The sequence below is a fragment of the Physella acuta genome, unplaced genomic scaffold (assembly GCF_028476545.2).
Source record: "Physella acuta isolate Inbredline_101_S28 unplaced genomic scaffold, ASM2847654v3 ptg001842l, whole genome shotgun sequence".
NCBI lineage: Eukaryota > Metazoa > Mollusca > Gastropoda > Physidae > Physella > Physella acuta.
In genome coordinates this window covers 4,875-20,840 of record NW_026733351.1, presented here as the reverse complement: position 1 = coordinate 20,840, position 15,966 = coordinate 4,875, and the positions used below count along the sequence as shown (strand labels likewise).

Here is a 15,966-nt window from a genome sequence, read left to right as displayed (position 1 = left end):
GTGGCAAATCATGACTAAATAAACATTTGTTATGTGTCATAGACACTAATATTTGTATCAGTTGAATGGTCAGTTTATATTAACAGTGAAATAGAGTCAAACTTGGTTTCTAAGAACTAATGTATTCACAGCTGTTATAACTGAAGGAATAGTTATCCTGAGCAATACACAAAGCATTTACGACAGAAGTTTGAATGCATTTAAAAAAAGTTTTCTACCAATAGAGATGTACAGTACATTCAAATGTACTGATTATTTATGAATTTCCTTGTCACTGAAATGTGTTAATTATGTCTCCTTAGAGTTGTATATATGTCTGTGTCCATATGATGCCCCTCAGATGTGTTAGTCGACTTTTTGCCTCTGCACCAAGTTGTTTGTCTTTCAATTCAGCGTGTGATAAAACTCATCAGTCACTTGGGAGAATTGTTCCTTCTACCTTGATGTTTTCAACAGCAACCCTCACAGGCTTGCTGTGACTTGCATACAGTTGTATTAATTAAAGCAGAAACCTTGTACGTCATGCTTTAGCTACAGGTTGCTTGTTGTGACTTATATATAGTTTAATTAATTTATGCAGAAACCTTGTACGTATTGCTGTAGCTACAGGTTGATTGGTCTTTTTTAAAATGTTTTGAAAGTCGACTTAAAATCAATTCTTTGTTAACTTTATTTTCATTTGTTTTTGTAAGTAGGATAAACAGAGCCCAGTTTAGTGTTAACAACTGTTTTTTTCTTACTTCGAAAAAGCTGTATTTAAAAAATGTTTCCCTTCTTTCTGCACTTTAAATTGAAGATGTTCACTTGTCTTTATTCAAGAAAAAATTCTTAAATATATGTAGTGTTCAACCTTACTAGTAGTCTAGCATCATGGACTGACTGGAAGCTAGCTGGTGGCCCTATGGACTAACTGGGCGTTGGTCAGTGGCTCCATGGGCTGACTGGAAGCTAGCCGGCGGCCCTATGGACTAACTGGGCGTTGGATAGTGGCTCCATGGGCTGACTGGAAGCTAGCCGGCGGCCCTATGGACTAACTGGGCGTTGGATAGTGGCGCCATGGGCTGATCAAGTTCTAGTGGGTGAACACCAGGGGCTCAGTGGTCAGTAGGACTATGAAGAAACAGCCTCACCAGACAAGCTATGATGTTTGTCAGGTACTCTGTGAGGTTAATGTTGGCATCAAGGAAGTCAAGAGTGCCAGACTGATTCTAGACAATATTGTTAACAATCTTGTGCCACTCAAAAGTATATGTGCACTTTTTGTTAATTATTTATTTACTAGAAATGTTTTTTAAAACATTATTAGCAATGTTTGCATGAATGAAAGAACAAATGCAATAAACTATTTTTAAACTCCAGTTCCACAAACCTAGACCTTCTGCAATGCAGAAGTGGGTGCTTGATCAAATGTGAACAAACATAGAACTGACACGTTTTTAAAATGCATTTAAAATAATTAAAATTCCATTTATAGCCAGATAAGTTTTTTTTTACACTTATTTGAATTAAATTTCTGTAGTTATTATATTTATGAAATCCTTGTATAGTATTTTTTTTATTTCTAGCTTGTATTTATACTATTTTTGAATGATGTATCATTAAGCATTTAATTATACATAATGTGCTGGATCCACAATGGACCGCCAAATGTTGATTCTAAACCTCTTGTATTTAATTTAAATAATTTGAAATTAAAAATAAACACTTTGTTATGAAAGAAAATAACACAGACAAGGGCCCAAAATGTGATGAAATAGAGACCATGATATCCAATATAAGATGCTTCACTCATTTGTCTTTGTATGAAAGCACTCAGTAGACAATATATGTTAGGACACATACTTGAGTGAACACTTATTCCCTTCTGTAAAATTCCAAATGTATTATGCATAACTGAGATGACAGTGTAAAACTATAATCTAGTCATTGTAAATTCATTTTGTCCCATATCATATTATTAGAATACATTTTTACTCTACCTTATCCTAATACAGAGGTGGAAAAATTGGAAAAAAAACCAAGCTAATGTTCTCATAAATTTGAATTCTTTGTGACATGGATTAAATTGAAGTTAGAAAATGGGATCAGTTTTTGCATAAAGATATAGATTTCAAATCACTTCAGTTAAAAATACCAAATGCCAGCTTTTGAGGCTGTGAAAGATTTATGTGTACTTTACTTGGCTCCTTCATTTAGTTCTACCAGACATAACCCTCATCATCAACTTAAAAAAAGGAAACTAAAACTTATAGAATTTTTTAGTCATTTATTACTCAATGCAGTTATTATCCTATTAATAATTTTTCTTGTATATAGCACTTTAGCAGTACAATCAATCATAAGTTTTGTGATAATCTCACTTTTTAATTTATCTGCTTCTATTTAACAATATATCTGCTATTTTGATCTGCATCTGTCTGGTATTTGATCTGTATCTGGAATTGTCTGCTGCTTGGTCTGTATCTGGTATTTAAGTCTGCTACTTGGCCTGCATCTGGCGATCAATTCACAATATTTGGTATTTAATTTAGTTTGTTATATTTGGTATGTGTCTGGTATTTAAGCCTACTGTTTGCCCTATATTTGGTATTTAAGTTTAAGTTTGTTAAATTTGGCCTGGATCTAGTATTTAAGTCTATTTGGTCTGTTTCTGGTATTTATGCCTGCTATTTGGTCTGCACCAAACGCTTGTAGTGTATCTGAAAAATGAGTTGCCAGATATGCAAATAATAATGTCAACCCACTGTACATTTTTCCTGAGCTTGGCTGATATTTAACAGCAATAACTTCTGGTTTGATGCATAATTATTTTATCCATTATAATTTTAGTCTTTTAAAAACAAATATACACCTTTCTCTTTCTATTTCTTACTGTCTTTTTGCATTTAAATAGCATTTGTGTGCTACATTTACACTTTAATAGGTACACATTTTTACACTAGTAAAATGTGATTTTCACCCACTAGTTTTTTTTTTTTTTTGTTTAGCGACATAAGTTAAAATTTTAAATGTTTCGGAAATTAAATTTATCCTTCTTGATTAGCCATGAAATGAAAGTTAGAAAATGGAGTGTCATCCCACTAAATTATGTAGACCCAAGGATGAAATACTATTTGATTGGTTATTTCTTTATGTAGGTGTTTTGTACTAATTCTGTGTATTGTTTTTTCATAACATTAAATCGGCCCTGCCAGTCTTTAAATAGTAGACAGAATTTTAAGCTGAGGGTCCTGCCATGATTTGTTCTAACTCTGCTTTTTGAGGATCTGGCAACTTGTGACTAGGTGTCCTTACAACAAATAGTTCTATAATACTCCAGTGACCACATTGGTCATTGATACACATTAGATTTTGTTTTACTCGTAATTGACACAAGCAGTATTTGAGAATAAAATTTTTAAGTTTTTCTTCCAAATTTTATTATAATAAATCTAAACAATTTTTTTTTATATAAATGTTATTATGATTTTATTTATGTAGGTATTCTGATTCAGTTGGCAAATGTTTTTATAGACATACATTTATAGATCGCCTTTGATTGTGAAAATATATATCTATACATATATACATAATTATAAATGTGAGAAAAAATGTCATGGTATCGTGTCAGAGTGTTCATTATAAAAAATAAATAAATTACAATGTGTGTTACTTGTTTGTTTAGTTCATTTTAACTGAGCCAACCCCCCACCAAGGGGCTCACGTTGAAAAGTATGCTTTTGGTCCAACATATCACATTATATAACTGGTCCAATGAAATATACTTTATATACCAGTGTTTATTTTGACATCAGGTACAAGTAATTGAGTACAGAATTAGTACTTTCTGTCCCTATACAGTTATAGCCATGGTATTTTTTGTCCATAACAAAACCAAGGTTTTTTTTCTATACAGCATCTTACATTTTTGGTCAAGTACAGTATTAAATTTAGTCTTTTTAAAGAAAGTCACTGATGGTCTGTCTTTAATTTTATAGAGCTCTCTCATCCTTTACCTGAAATATCAACCAAAACAAAAGTTGTTATCAATTTAACAAAACAAAAATTGGTACCACGTTGTTAAGAAAAAGGTGTGTTTAACTTATAATAATTCTAGAGTGAAGGTACTCAATTTAGAGTTAGTGGTTCAAGCCACATTGCTTATTTGATCAGTTTATAAGCTTTTCACTTTTAAAAATAGGACACTAAACATTGAATGTGGTTCTATGCAATGTGAAAATCACTGAAAAAGGACATTATGCCTACTTAGGCCGACTAGATCTAGTATTAATTTATTATGCCCATTAAAAATAAGTTTATTAAGCTAATTAAAATACTATTGCTATTAGGCTTGTATAATTAATTACTACGTTAAAATAGAGGCCTTATTTTAATTAGGCCTAATAAAGAACAGGTAGGCCTACTAAATATTTTTTTAATGACATTAGTTAGGGGTCGTCCATAAATGACGTCACACTCGTAAGGGGAGGGGGGGGGGGTCCGTAATTTTGTGACGGTGTGTGATGAGGGGGAGGTTCAGATGGTGCGACGTCACACTTTGCAATATAAAAAAGCCATGTTAGAAAACTGAATTTTAGACGTTATTTCGCGTTTTAGAAAACGGTTTTAATAAATTGCAATAAGAATTGATTAAAATACTCTATTTCGACAGAGTTCAGAAACGATTTTGGAAAAATATCGATGTTTTAAGAAAACTTCAATTTTGAGGGGGGTTGTAGGCTGAAGTGTGACGACATTTTAGGGGGGGGGGGGGGTATGGCTTTTTGTGACGATGTGTGACAGAGAGGAGGGTGGGGGGGGGGGGAAGGTAAAAATCGTCAAAAAAGCGTGACGTCATTTATGGATGACCCCTTTTGATGAAGTTTTAATTTCAATATTTAAGTATGGCCAAGGCCTAATTATTTAAATTTTTAATTAGCTTGTACTTTAGTAAAGTTTTACTTTTCCATTATCTTAATATTTCTATACATGTCTTAAAAATAAAATGCTTTGACACTCGGGCCTAAAAATAGAGAATTAAAATAAAAGGCATTTAGGAGGGGGGGGGGGGGGCTATTTGAAATAGCAGTTATGCCTCTCGAACTGTTTGAAACAGAGATATGCGATTTAGTGTAAAATGTATTTTGACGTATTTGCGCAACAGGAAGTAAAGTTGTTCGTAAGAGAGGAAGATGGCGCTTGTTTTAATTTTATCAACAATAATAAGACACCCTGGATTTACGAAATGAAACGACTACAAATTTAACTTTATCCAAACGTTAAATTAATTTTGTAAAGTAGCTCAATGTCGTCGCCAAACCATAGATCTAGTAACTGCTCAACTAATCAAGATATTTCCCTAGCATTTGATCGCCTTTTTTCCTCCGTCAGCCCTATTCCTCGGCCGTACTTTGGAGTTGGGTTTCAAAATGAGTTCAGACATTTCTTAACAACAACTTCAAAGGTAGATCTAATTATTTATTAACACACATGCTATAAGAAATGTGGATTTAGATATATTATTCAACTTTAAATGTATATCTACTTAAATATTCTTGTAGTACTCAGAATTTAGTAGATGTGATTCATGATCAAAATAAAAAAAATATTTTTTAATGAAGGTCAGCCCTTTTCACAGTCGCTGAGTCAGTGAGTTGGCTGTGAATAGGTATATCTCAGTTTATCTGCAATATCTGGCCTATTCCCGGTTGACTGTGAATAGACAAAGATCCATCTGGACTATTCTCACATACCGTTGTCAATTTTTGGCAGTTGACTGGGAATAAGGGCATGAAAGTAATAAAATCCTCAGCAGCTGAGTTTTAAAGTTTTTTAGTAGAAAGATTAAAAAATAACGGCCTTATCAGTTAAAAAAGCATGCTCATTTTAATCTTTTTAAAAAAAATTGTTTTAATTATTTCTAGGCGATTAGTTTGGATAGTAAAAAGTAAGTGAAGTTCCCTTTCAAACCTGACGGTCTATAGGTCATGTGAAGTAGAGTTCACTTTTTGTTTCTGTGAACTTAGCATATAAAGATATAGTGTGGTCAGCACTATGCCCAGCCGCCTTTACTTTCCCTAACCTGAGTTAGGTACCCACCAGAGTGGACCAGGGGTCCTCTGATTCGAACTCGAGACTTACGGGTTAGCAGTCTAGCTCTCTACCCCTAGACCACTGCTAGATTTAAATCCAATAATCAGTCATTTGGGACAGGGTGGTTGAATGCTAACCTTAAAATCTTGAGTTGCAATCCTGTATCAAGTCCAAATAATGTAACTAAGTCCACCCAGCTCTGATGGGTACCTGAATTATGTTAGTGAAAGTAAAGGTGGCTGAGGGTAGAGCTGACCACACTACCCTTTCATATGCAGATATCACAGAAACAGGTGAACTCTACTTTACTTGCCCCATGAACCGTCAGTATTTTTTTTCTAGAAGAATTACTGGTTAAAATTCCATAGTACATCAGGTACATGCAGACATGTCTACCATTCCGACAAAAACGGCATTGTTCCGCTTTTTTTACAACAAATTGTGTCCTGTTCTGCCATCCAGTTTTCATCAAAATTTGTTCAGTTTAAAAAAAAAAATTAATAAAGAAAAGTAATAAATCAAATTTAAAAAAAGACCAGGGAAAAGCAACAATCTCCCTTTGGCACCCGTTTCCTAGTCTACTTACAATATCATCAAATACTAGATCTACTAATTGATAATGTGGACAATCTAGCTTCTGAACGTTCTTTTTAGTATTTGCATTTGAATTGTAGATTTAAATTATGCCTTAAATAACCTGTAGGGAGAAAAATACAATAAAATCATGACTAACACGCTAAGTTCTAGATCTAGATAGTAGATCTACTAGATACAGATCCAGTACTAAGAAGTAACTAGCACTTTTACTAGGTAGATCTAGAGCTTAACTCTTAACTTATATTTTATATTACATACAAAGCCTTCAGCATTTGTTGTTCATCATATAGCCTAGAACATAGCAAGGCAGGAATGATTATAATCAAATCAATAATGTTATGTCATAGCTAAGTGGGGGGGGGGGGGGGGGGGGGGCTCAGGCTGCTGGTTAACTTTTTAAAAAAAAAATGTAAGTTGACCATAAGTAGTATTTAACTAATTTCACCTAGAGATTAGTTATATATAACTATTTAAATTTAAAATGGCCTGAAGCCACAGAACAATTGCACTTTAGTAAAACTTCCAAATTCATAATTTTTATTTTAAAAAGAAAATGTTGATGAGTCTACAGAAAGAAATAAGTTTTTCAAATCTTAAAATTCATTTATTGTTTTCCTTTCCCCCCCCTGTCACACTTTGTGGCTTGTTTTGTGTTTGGTATTCTTTAGTTGTTCCCCTTTGAGAGTTACAGACATGAACTCAATCTATTTTTTTTTTTTTTTAAATTTAAAAATCCTTTCTTTGTACCCAGATCCACTTCACCCCACCAGATCAGCTTAATCAGTCATGGGATGCTGATGCGGTAGACAGAAACCTCCGGATTGAAAACACTCACACAATGATGCAGGCCCTCAAAATGCGTGCTGCTGGTCTTAAAAACGGAACAACCAAAAGTGGAACAGCCGGCCAAATATTACCTTCACCCCTTACGATGTAAGTTTTCAATTCCCACCCGTTCAGCTATGATAAAGATGTTTCATTCATGTGAATTGATATCGCACTCAAAGTTTAGAATTTTTTATTTCAAAACAAATTAAATTATTTGTTTTTTCTACTTCATGAAGCAATAGAGAAAAAGAAACCGAAGTAAAAAATGATGTATCTGTTGTAACCAAAGCTGGCGTCAGAAAATCCCCTAGGAACCTGAAAAATGAATCTGCCAAAGATGAGGACAAACCTAAAGAAACGCCCATTTTGAAAACAGTAAAACACAAGGAAAATAATAAAAACAAGCAGGTGGTAAATTTTTTCCTAACTTTTTCTAGATCTGTTATATAAAGGTTAAGGATTTGATCTTGTAAAGAAAAAGTATATTCATTTCAATTACAAGTACACACAATTTAAAAAAAATAATTATTCAAATGCTCAGATGTTAAAAATTTAAAATTTATCTTTCTCAGATAAAAACCAGAGAAGACAATGCTTCTAAGTTAAAAACCAGAGAAGACAGTGCTTCTAAGTTAAACACCAGAGAAGACAATGCTTCTAAGTTAAACACCAGAGAAGACAAAACTTCTAAGTTAAACACCAGAGAAGACAAAGCTTCTAAGCTAAACACCAGAGAAGAGAACTCTTCTAAGTTAAAATCAAAAGAAGACAACTCATCTGAGTTAAAAACCAGAGAAGGCAACACTTCTAAATTAAAAACCAAAGAAGATAACTTTTCTATGGCAAAATCCAAAGAAGACAACTCTTCAAAGTTAAAAACCAGAGAAGGCAACACTTCTAAATTAAAAACCAAAGAAGACAACTTTTCTATGGCAAAATCCAAAGAAGACAACTCTTCAAAGTTAAAAACCAGAGAGAACAATTCTTCTGTGTTAGAATCCAAAGAAAGCAACTCTTCTAAGTTAAAAACCAGGGAAGACAACTCTTCTAAGTTGAAAACTAAAGAAGATACCACAATATCGATCCAAGAAATTGTTTTAAGGGATTGGATCATAAGGCCTTTACCTGTCTGCCGTGGATTATGTGTTGAGGGCCAAAAACTGTAATTTTCTATTTTTTTCCTTTGTCACTAATTTCCTTTTTAAAAATATAACTGTTGTTTTGTTATATAGACTTGTTTTGTTATACCACTAATTTTAAATTCAATCACTTGAAATTAATATAACACATGTTTATCTTCAGGGGGAGAGAAGACTTCTGGCATAGCACCGCCATTGCAGAGGCCAAGACAGCCAAAGTTGTGGTCACAGTTTCAGGTTCTGTATACAAACTGAAAGGAAAGATCAACAAACTCTGCACTATAGATAATGGTATGACCTCTAATGTTTGTTTACTCTGTGTGTGCTTTGTTCATTCACTTAAGGTTAGGGAATGTAATAAAAAAGGTACCATTGTAGAAATTTTAATCTATCTAAAGGTTTCCCAGAAAGTATTGCCAAGGCATTTTCTAAAGGTTTTCCTCCAAACTGGAAGGAATTAATCAAAGAATATTACGCAGATCTAGAAGAAAGGTAAATATATGGCTATCATGAAATATAATACTTTAGATTTGCCTCTAGATCAGTGGTTCTTAACCTGGGTTTGATCAAACCCAAAGGATTAAGAAAGTTAGTCTCAGGTTTCTGCAGAGTTAAGGGGGGACCGGTAGTCAACTTTCTTGAAAAATTTCAAATTTTTCAACTAAAATCATTTTTGTATATCTTATTTTTTGGTGATTTTGATATCTAGTGAAGGTTGACATCGAACTTTATTTTTTTTATTTTTTTTTGTAAGTGATGTAAGCTACTGTTTCCCCCAATAATATTATCGGAAAAGTGGTTATTTATCAAGGCTATTCATTATTTTGCTAATAAATACATTTATATGATAAAATATTTACACAATAAAGCTTCATTTTGAGTTTTCTCAGTTTTGTAAATTTTACTCTATAGAACTCGGGGGAAACAATTTAACTCAAAATGTGCCTATTAGAAATACATGAAATGGCCACAGTATGTAACAAACATATGTATCTATAAACATGCAAAGGGGTTTGGCCATACTTCAATTGTTAAAAAAGTTGTGCAAGTTTTAGTATTGTTTTCAAAGAAGATCATTCGAATTTTTAAAAATTCATTTTAAAAATTTCACAAAAAATTCATTTTGTAAGATATCAAAATTTCCCTTTAACAAACCGTCCTTTGTCATGTCTACTAGGAATGTGCAAAGTTACATTGCATTGTTTTTATCTATTTTATTAGTTATTTTGTTTCTACTGAGTACATAAAAAATTGTTCAATTTGACCCCAAATTTCGCAATAAATGTATAAATTGGCCAAAATAAATACAGTGTTATAATGTTTAAAGTATTTTAAAGTTAATACAATTTCAAACAAGCATGTATCTTATAATTTGTGAGAAAATGTGTTTTCACTACCGTTCCCCCCTTAAGACCCACACCTGACTTAGATGATTCACTATCAGTTTTTGTCAGTGTGGGCGATAGAAGTGTAAGGTAAATGCCAATTTGAAACTGAAGGCGCTCTGTACTTTTAAAAAGGTTAAGAACCACTGTTCTACATTCTGATAAGAACACTGAACAGTTACTACATCATGTGACATTTATTATTTTATCTTACAAGGTAAACTTTTCTTACTGTACAAATGAATATCATTTTAGCATCTCCATCATTGAGAATGAGACCCCAAAGAGGGTCAAGGCTAAAAGAGGGAGAAAACCAAAGCTGAAAGCACCACAGGAGAAAAAAGAGGATCCCAATACCACCACAAGCTCAAGTAAGTATTTGAAGTATTTTTTGAGTTTAGGTGAAAGCTAATTTTTATGCGTTTTATAAATTACTTAAAACATCTTGAGCTGTAATATTTTTAACCATGTGTAATCATAATTCTTTTTGAATTGGTTTATTTGGTTGTTAGATTTGTATAGGAAAAAATTACATATCAAGTACCTTTATTTACTATTCAAAGCACCTATTTTAGAATATTTTACTTGGCATAGTCTAATCTAAGACTCCTAGATTTGTCTAATTATTAAAAATGTGTTACAATTTAGATGAGACAAATATGGTTTTATTTTTAATACAAACCCTTCCTCAGCAATCACAAAACCTTTTATTCCCATCATAAAATATAAAGACAGGCTTTGATAATGACATCTTGTTTACATAGGTTTACTGAGGAAGGATTGTGTTAAATTTTTCATTGTGTTTCATCTGTGTGGAGGATTTGACTGTAAAAAAAAATTGATGATGTAAGTTTGTCCTTGTTGTAGTCTGGACACCAGGTGGATTGATCCAACAGGAGATCCACGCCAACAACGTGACCATCACAAGAAGTGGGCGCATGTCCCTCCCACCCCTGGCCAGGTGGGTTGGTCAGCATTACTCAAGGGCGCCAGGCTCGGACAAAATCCAAGTCAGCTTTGAGACAGAAGTAGCTAAAGAAACTCTTACCCAATACACTAACCATGTCATGAACCTGCCTGTGGTAATTTCTTTTTTGTTTTTAAAAAAAAATGTTTTCTGTTTAATTAATGAGTTGCTTTTAATAAGTATTTGGCTAAATTAATTTTTTTTTTAAATTCTGAAAGGTGCTTTTTGTTTAATCATCAGAAAGATCAGAAGCTGTTCTTGTCCAGGGGAGTTCTTTCTCCCAACATAACCCAGCTTGCTGCAAGTAACAGCAGTAAAAAACCTAAAACAGCAAAAAAGTCAGGCTTGGATGACACAGCTGGCGAAAAAAAATCAGATAAAGACACAAAAGAGAACAAGAATTTTGACAACACATACACAAAACTAACTAAAACTGGAAAAATATCTGATGTTGTTGACTCTAAAGCTGATGAAAAAGATCAGAGTTCTACTCAAGATCCATCTGCTACTCAGACTCCTGGCCTACTCAGGTCAACTCGCAAACGTAAAATTGTTCAGATGACCGATTTTGAAACGGTCAGCCCAAAGAAAACAACCAGTCTCCGCAAGCCTGGCAGGAAAAAAGCCAAGCTGTCAGAGTTTGATGACTTGAATGAGAAGCCGGCAAATAACTTGTTAACCAGGACTCGGCAGGGTAAACATAAACAAGACGAAATTAACATTTCGGAAACCAAACAGAAAAGCAGCAGTAAACAGAAAAATAGAACAAAAACAAGTCCACCAGACTCCAGTTTATGCAATACTGATCTCAATGATTCACTTTCATCAGATTTTGAGGTGTCTGATCCTAAACTTAAAGTTAAAAAGGGGCAAAAAAAGACTAAAACAGTGAAAAATAAAAAGAAGGGAAGCGGATCAGAAAGTGCATCTGTGAGTGATACCCCTACTCCTCAAGTGTGTGACACCACTTTTTCTAAAGTCAGTGACACCTCTGGTTCTAAAACCAATGACACTTTCCGTACGAACAATAAAGCCATATCAGCACCCAAAACAAGTGCTGCTCCTACCTCTAAATCCGTCGCCAAACAGCAGAAATCTTCAGTGAGCCCCTCACACCTAGTCGCTCAAACAGCTGTGCCTTCTAAGGAAAAACAGAAGCGGTCTTATACGAAAAAAGCAAACGTGGACACAAAATCAAAAAAGAGGAAATTAGCAGATACAACAACATCAGATTGTGAGAAATCTAAAAAAACCAAGATCAGTAATGAAATAGATGATAGCAATGGTGAGAAGTGGAGTCCTCATGAAGAAGAGGTCTTTTTCAAGTAAGTTTCTTCTCCTAAATTATCAAACTTACATCTTTATCTTTTGTTACAAATTTAATTATTTATACAATTCTTTTTTTTTTAATGTTGTTTACAAAATGAATGACTTTGATCTTTCTTAGTTTATTTGTTTGCTTCTTAATGACTGATAACTGCAACAAACATTCTTCAAATTATTATGCAATATGAATATATACATATTTATATTTGTGTATTAAAAAATTAATTTCCCGTCTACTGGTTTTACCTACATTAAAATGTGTGTACACTGTGTGTAACTTAGTGCAGTTTTACATTTCCATCATCAAATTGTGTGAAATCTTAATTTAGTCAAGTGTAACTGTATGCTTCAATTATCAAATTGTGTGAAATCTCTAGTTTGCCTTGTGTATCTCCAGAGCTCTAAAAACTATTACCAGTGACCTGCCAGATTACTGGCAGAAAGTGGCCAAAGTAGTTGGAACAAGGTCAGAGGTCGAATGCCAGCAGTTCCACAAACTCTGGCTGGAAGAGAAATCGAAAAATAAACAGAACAAACATTCCACCAAGCGAACCAAAAGCACAAGTAAGCTCTTGACACCTTTATTTACCTGTTTGTAAAAAACCCTCATGGAAGTGTAACATGTTTTTGATTAAACTATTTGTGTTGAATTAAATATAAACAATCATGAAATAAATTATAAATTACAATCTTATAACATAGGGACAGTTTTAACTGAACTATTGTATTATTATTATTATGTATGTTGAGATGTCTTCGAGAGAGATTTCAGCATAATAAATACAAATTTCAAAACTTTCAGGTCGTCAAAAAGGTGAGCCAATCCGAGGTGGCAAGGGTACATTAAAACGTAAACAAGAAATCAGAGCCTTCCTAGATGAACAGAACGAAGGCTACGAGGATGATCTGTTCACAAGTAGCCCCTTTGTTGCCAGACAAAAACTCTTGTCTGTAAGTTTTCTTTTATTTTTGTGATATTTATATGAAGACTTGATGGTCTACTGGGTAGACGGGGTTGAGATTTTCTGTGATCTCTACTTAGAAAGAGATTGTTGAGTCCATGGCATGGTCAGCCAGCTTTACTTACCTAGATAGTCATCACAGGTGGATTTCTTGTTAAAACTTCCCGACAAAAATGGATGTTTTAATGTGTGGTAGAAAGTGCCAATTCTTTTCAATTTGGATCTTGGTTTAGATCACAAATTTTTATTAAAAAATCATAATTGAAAAAGCTGTTAATTTTTTTTTTAATTTACACTATTTACCATTGTATGTTTTTAGACTGCTGTAGACTTCAACAAAAATGACTCTGAGGTGTTTGGCGCAAATCACAACTTCTTTACCCCAGTCTCAGGGTCAAGAGCACAAGGAACACCAGGGGTGAGGATAAGAGCAGCCATGGCTTCAGCCAAGAAAACACCCATCAGCTCAGCAGCCATAGATGAAACACCCATCTCAGCCAACAGGTATTTCACTGTTTTAGTTCCATGTGCTTTACATTTACGAAAATGTTACAATCACATCACATATAATAAAACAGCCACTTGTGTCTCATATTTAATATTCAGATAGACTGGGCATTTTTCTTTAAAGTGTTTAAATATGGTGGGCAGGTGGGGCACAGTACGTCCATAAAGCCAGTGCGGATAAATAAGTTATTAGTGCACATATTTTAGTATTTTACTGCTTAAAATATATTTTGTTATACTGTGACACTTATTTCCCTTATTTTGAAACTATCATGAGCAACCAATTTATATATTTAAGGTTTAGCTAATTGTGGGCTTTGAATGGTGACATTTTTTTTTTCAAATTTATATTTTGAAGATGTTTTATGTGAACAAAAACTGCCTTCATTTATAACTATTAAAATTATTGTCAACTAAAATTTCCAGCAGGAGAAACCAGGCTGACCGCTACATCAAGCATTTCATAGACAGGAAGAAAAAGACAAAAAAATCAAAAAGTCTGGATCAGGAGGTAGGTTTCAAACTGCACTCATTTTTTCTTGCCACATTTTGGTTTATGGCACAGGTCTCAAATAATTCATGCCATTTCAGGTCTCAAATAGGTTATGTCACATTTAAATCTCAAATAATTCATTTGCATTTAGGTCTTTAATAATTCATGTTGCATTTTGTAGTCTATTCCATACCACGTATTTGCTTTAAAAATGAGCTGCTTAAAAAAATCTTTATTCACAAACTGTTGCGCATTAGTGTTTCAGTATGGTTAGTCGTTGGAGCTGTTTCTTTTTGCTGCACAGTGTACTTAACTAATTTTAGGATAGTGAAAGGTTCACATCCCTTTTCTAAAATCTATTGATTCAGAGTGTTCAAAAAGTGTTTGAAAATTCAGAAATGTTTTTATCAAACATATGTTTAAAAAAAATTTGTTTCAGTGTTCAAAAAGAGTTTGAAAATTCAGAAATTTTTTCACGAAACAAATGTTGTCTTATATTTGTTTCAGGTTGTTCAAAAAGAGTTTGAAAATTCAGAAACTTTTCATGAAACAAATGTTGTCTGTTATTTGTTTCAGGTTGTTCAAAAAGAGTTCAAGGATAATCTAGAACTGAGTGTCCTGCCAGTGAAATCCCTGTTCTCCCCAGTCACTAACCCAAGTATTTTAATTGATGGTGCAGATGATGATGATGATGAAGATAATAAAGACATGTACTATTGGGATGATGACGACTAATGACTTAGATCCTAGTTTTATATACAAAGAAGATTTATTTATATATTTATGTTAAATTAACTTAAATGTACTTGTTTTGAAACGAAAAGTAATTTTTTTTTCAACTTAAACTTTAAAAAAAATGAATAACTACTTTTTGTTGTTTACAAATGTCATTACATCTTGCCAGAAAGTGCATTTATTTTGATCTCAGTCAGGTTTGAAAAAGTGGGCAGGAATTTTTATTTTAATGTCAATTGATTTTTTTTTTATGGAAAATGATTTTCAACACCATTGGTTTATTTTTTTTTTGCTAATAAACCACACAAGTTTAACTGTATTATTGTAAATTGTTCTGGCAATGTTATAGATGGCAGACACAAGTCATATAAATGAAATTGTATGTTATGTAGATTTCTGTACATTTGTAACTAATTTTCATTGTAAATATGTTTTATTTTATCGGATATGAATTTTTGGGGAGGGAAAAGGGGGTGACTAGGTGGGGAAGAAATACATGGAGTATTTTTAATTCTTTCACAAATGAATTAAATGTAGTTAATAAAATTGTAAAAAAAATCAAAATTAATGAAATATTACAATAAAACATAGTTCATTAAATTGAAATGTATTAAAATTTAAAATGTATTTTGAATTATTCAAAAGCAGAAAAAGGAATGTTTTCTTATTTTACATTTACATAAATTTTTTCTTGTGATAGGCTACCAACACTATGTAATTTAAAAACAATTTGATTTTGGAAATATAATAACAAAGGATTATTAAATTTGAAGAAATGTAATAAAAACCTGCTGTAAATATTCCCTTACTGCTGTGTGCACTAGATGTTTTTTCAACTGGTTGAATGTTGGCCATAGGTTTGAGCTACTTTACCTCTGGTGATGGGAAATGTATGAACGGTGTATGTGGAACGATGTTCTGTAAACTGTCTTTGTGTGCGTATACCATTACTATT

The 15,966-nt window shown here is 33.0% G+C and overlaps 1 protein-coding gene across 1 annotated transcript; it reads left to right on the top strand.

The window, feature by feature from the left end:
- The first annotated feature begins 5,157 nt into the window (after nucleotides 1–5,157).
- On the top strand, nucleotides 5,158–15,650 carry LOC131930772 (mis18-binding protein 1). The gene is made up of 14 exons (XM_059287389.1): nucleotides 5,158–5,443; nucleotides 7,421–7,602; nucleotides 7,734–7,905; nucleotides 8,070–8,659; nucleotides 8,800–8,927; nucleotides 9,035–9,128; nucleotides 10,277–10,392; nucleotides 10,889–11,103; nucleotides 11,229–12,313; nucleotides 12,712–12,878; nucleotides 13,117–13,265; nucleotides 13,596–13,780; nucleotides 14,210–14,294; nucleotides 14,853–15,650. The coding sequence occupies exons 1-14, from the start codon at nucleotides 5,285–5,287 to the stop codon at nucleotides 15,009–15,011; spliced, it is 3,486 nt and encodes a 1,161-aa protein (XP_059143372.1). The 5' UTR covers nucleotides 5,158–5,284; the 3' UTR covers nucleotides 15,012–15,650.
- The last annotated feature ends 316 nt before the right edge of the window (nucleotides 15,651–15,966 follow it).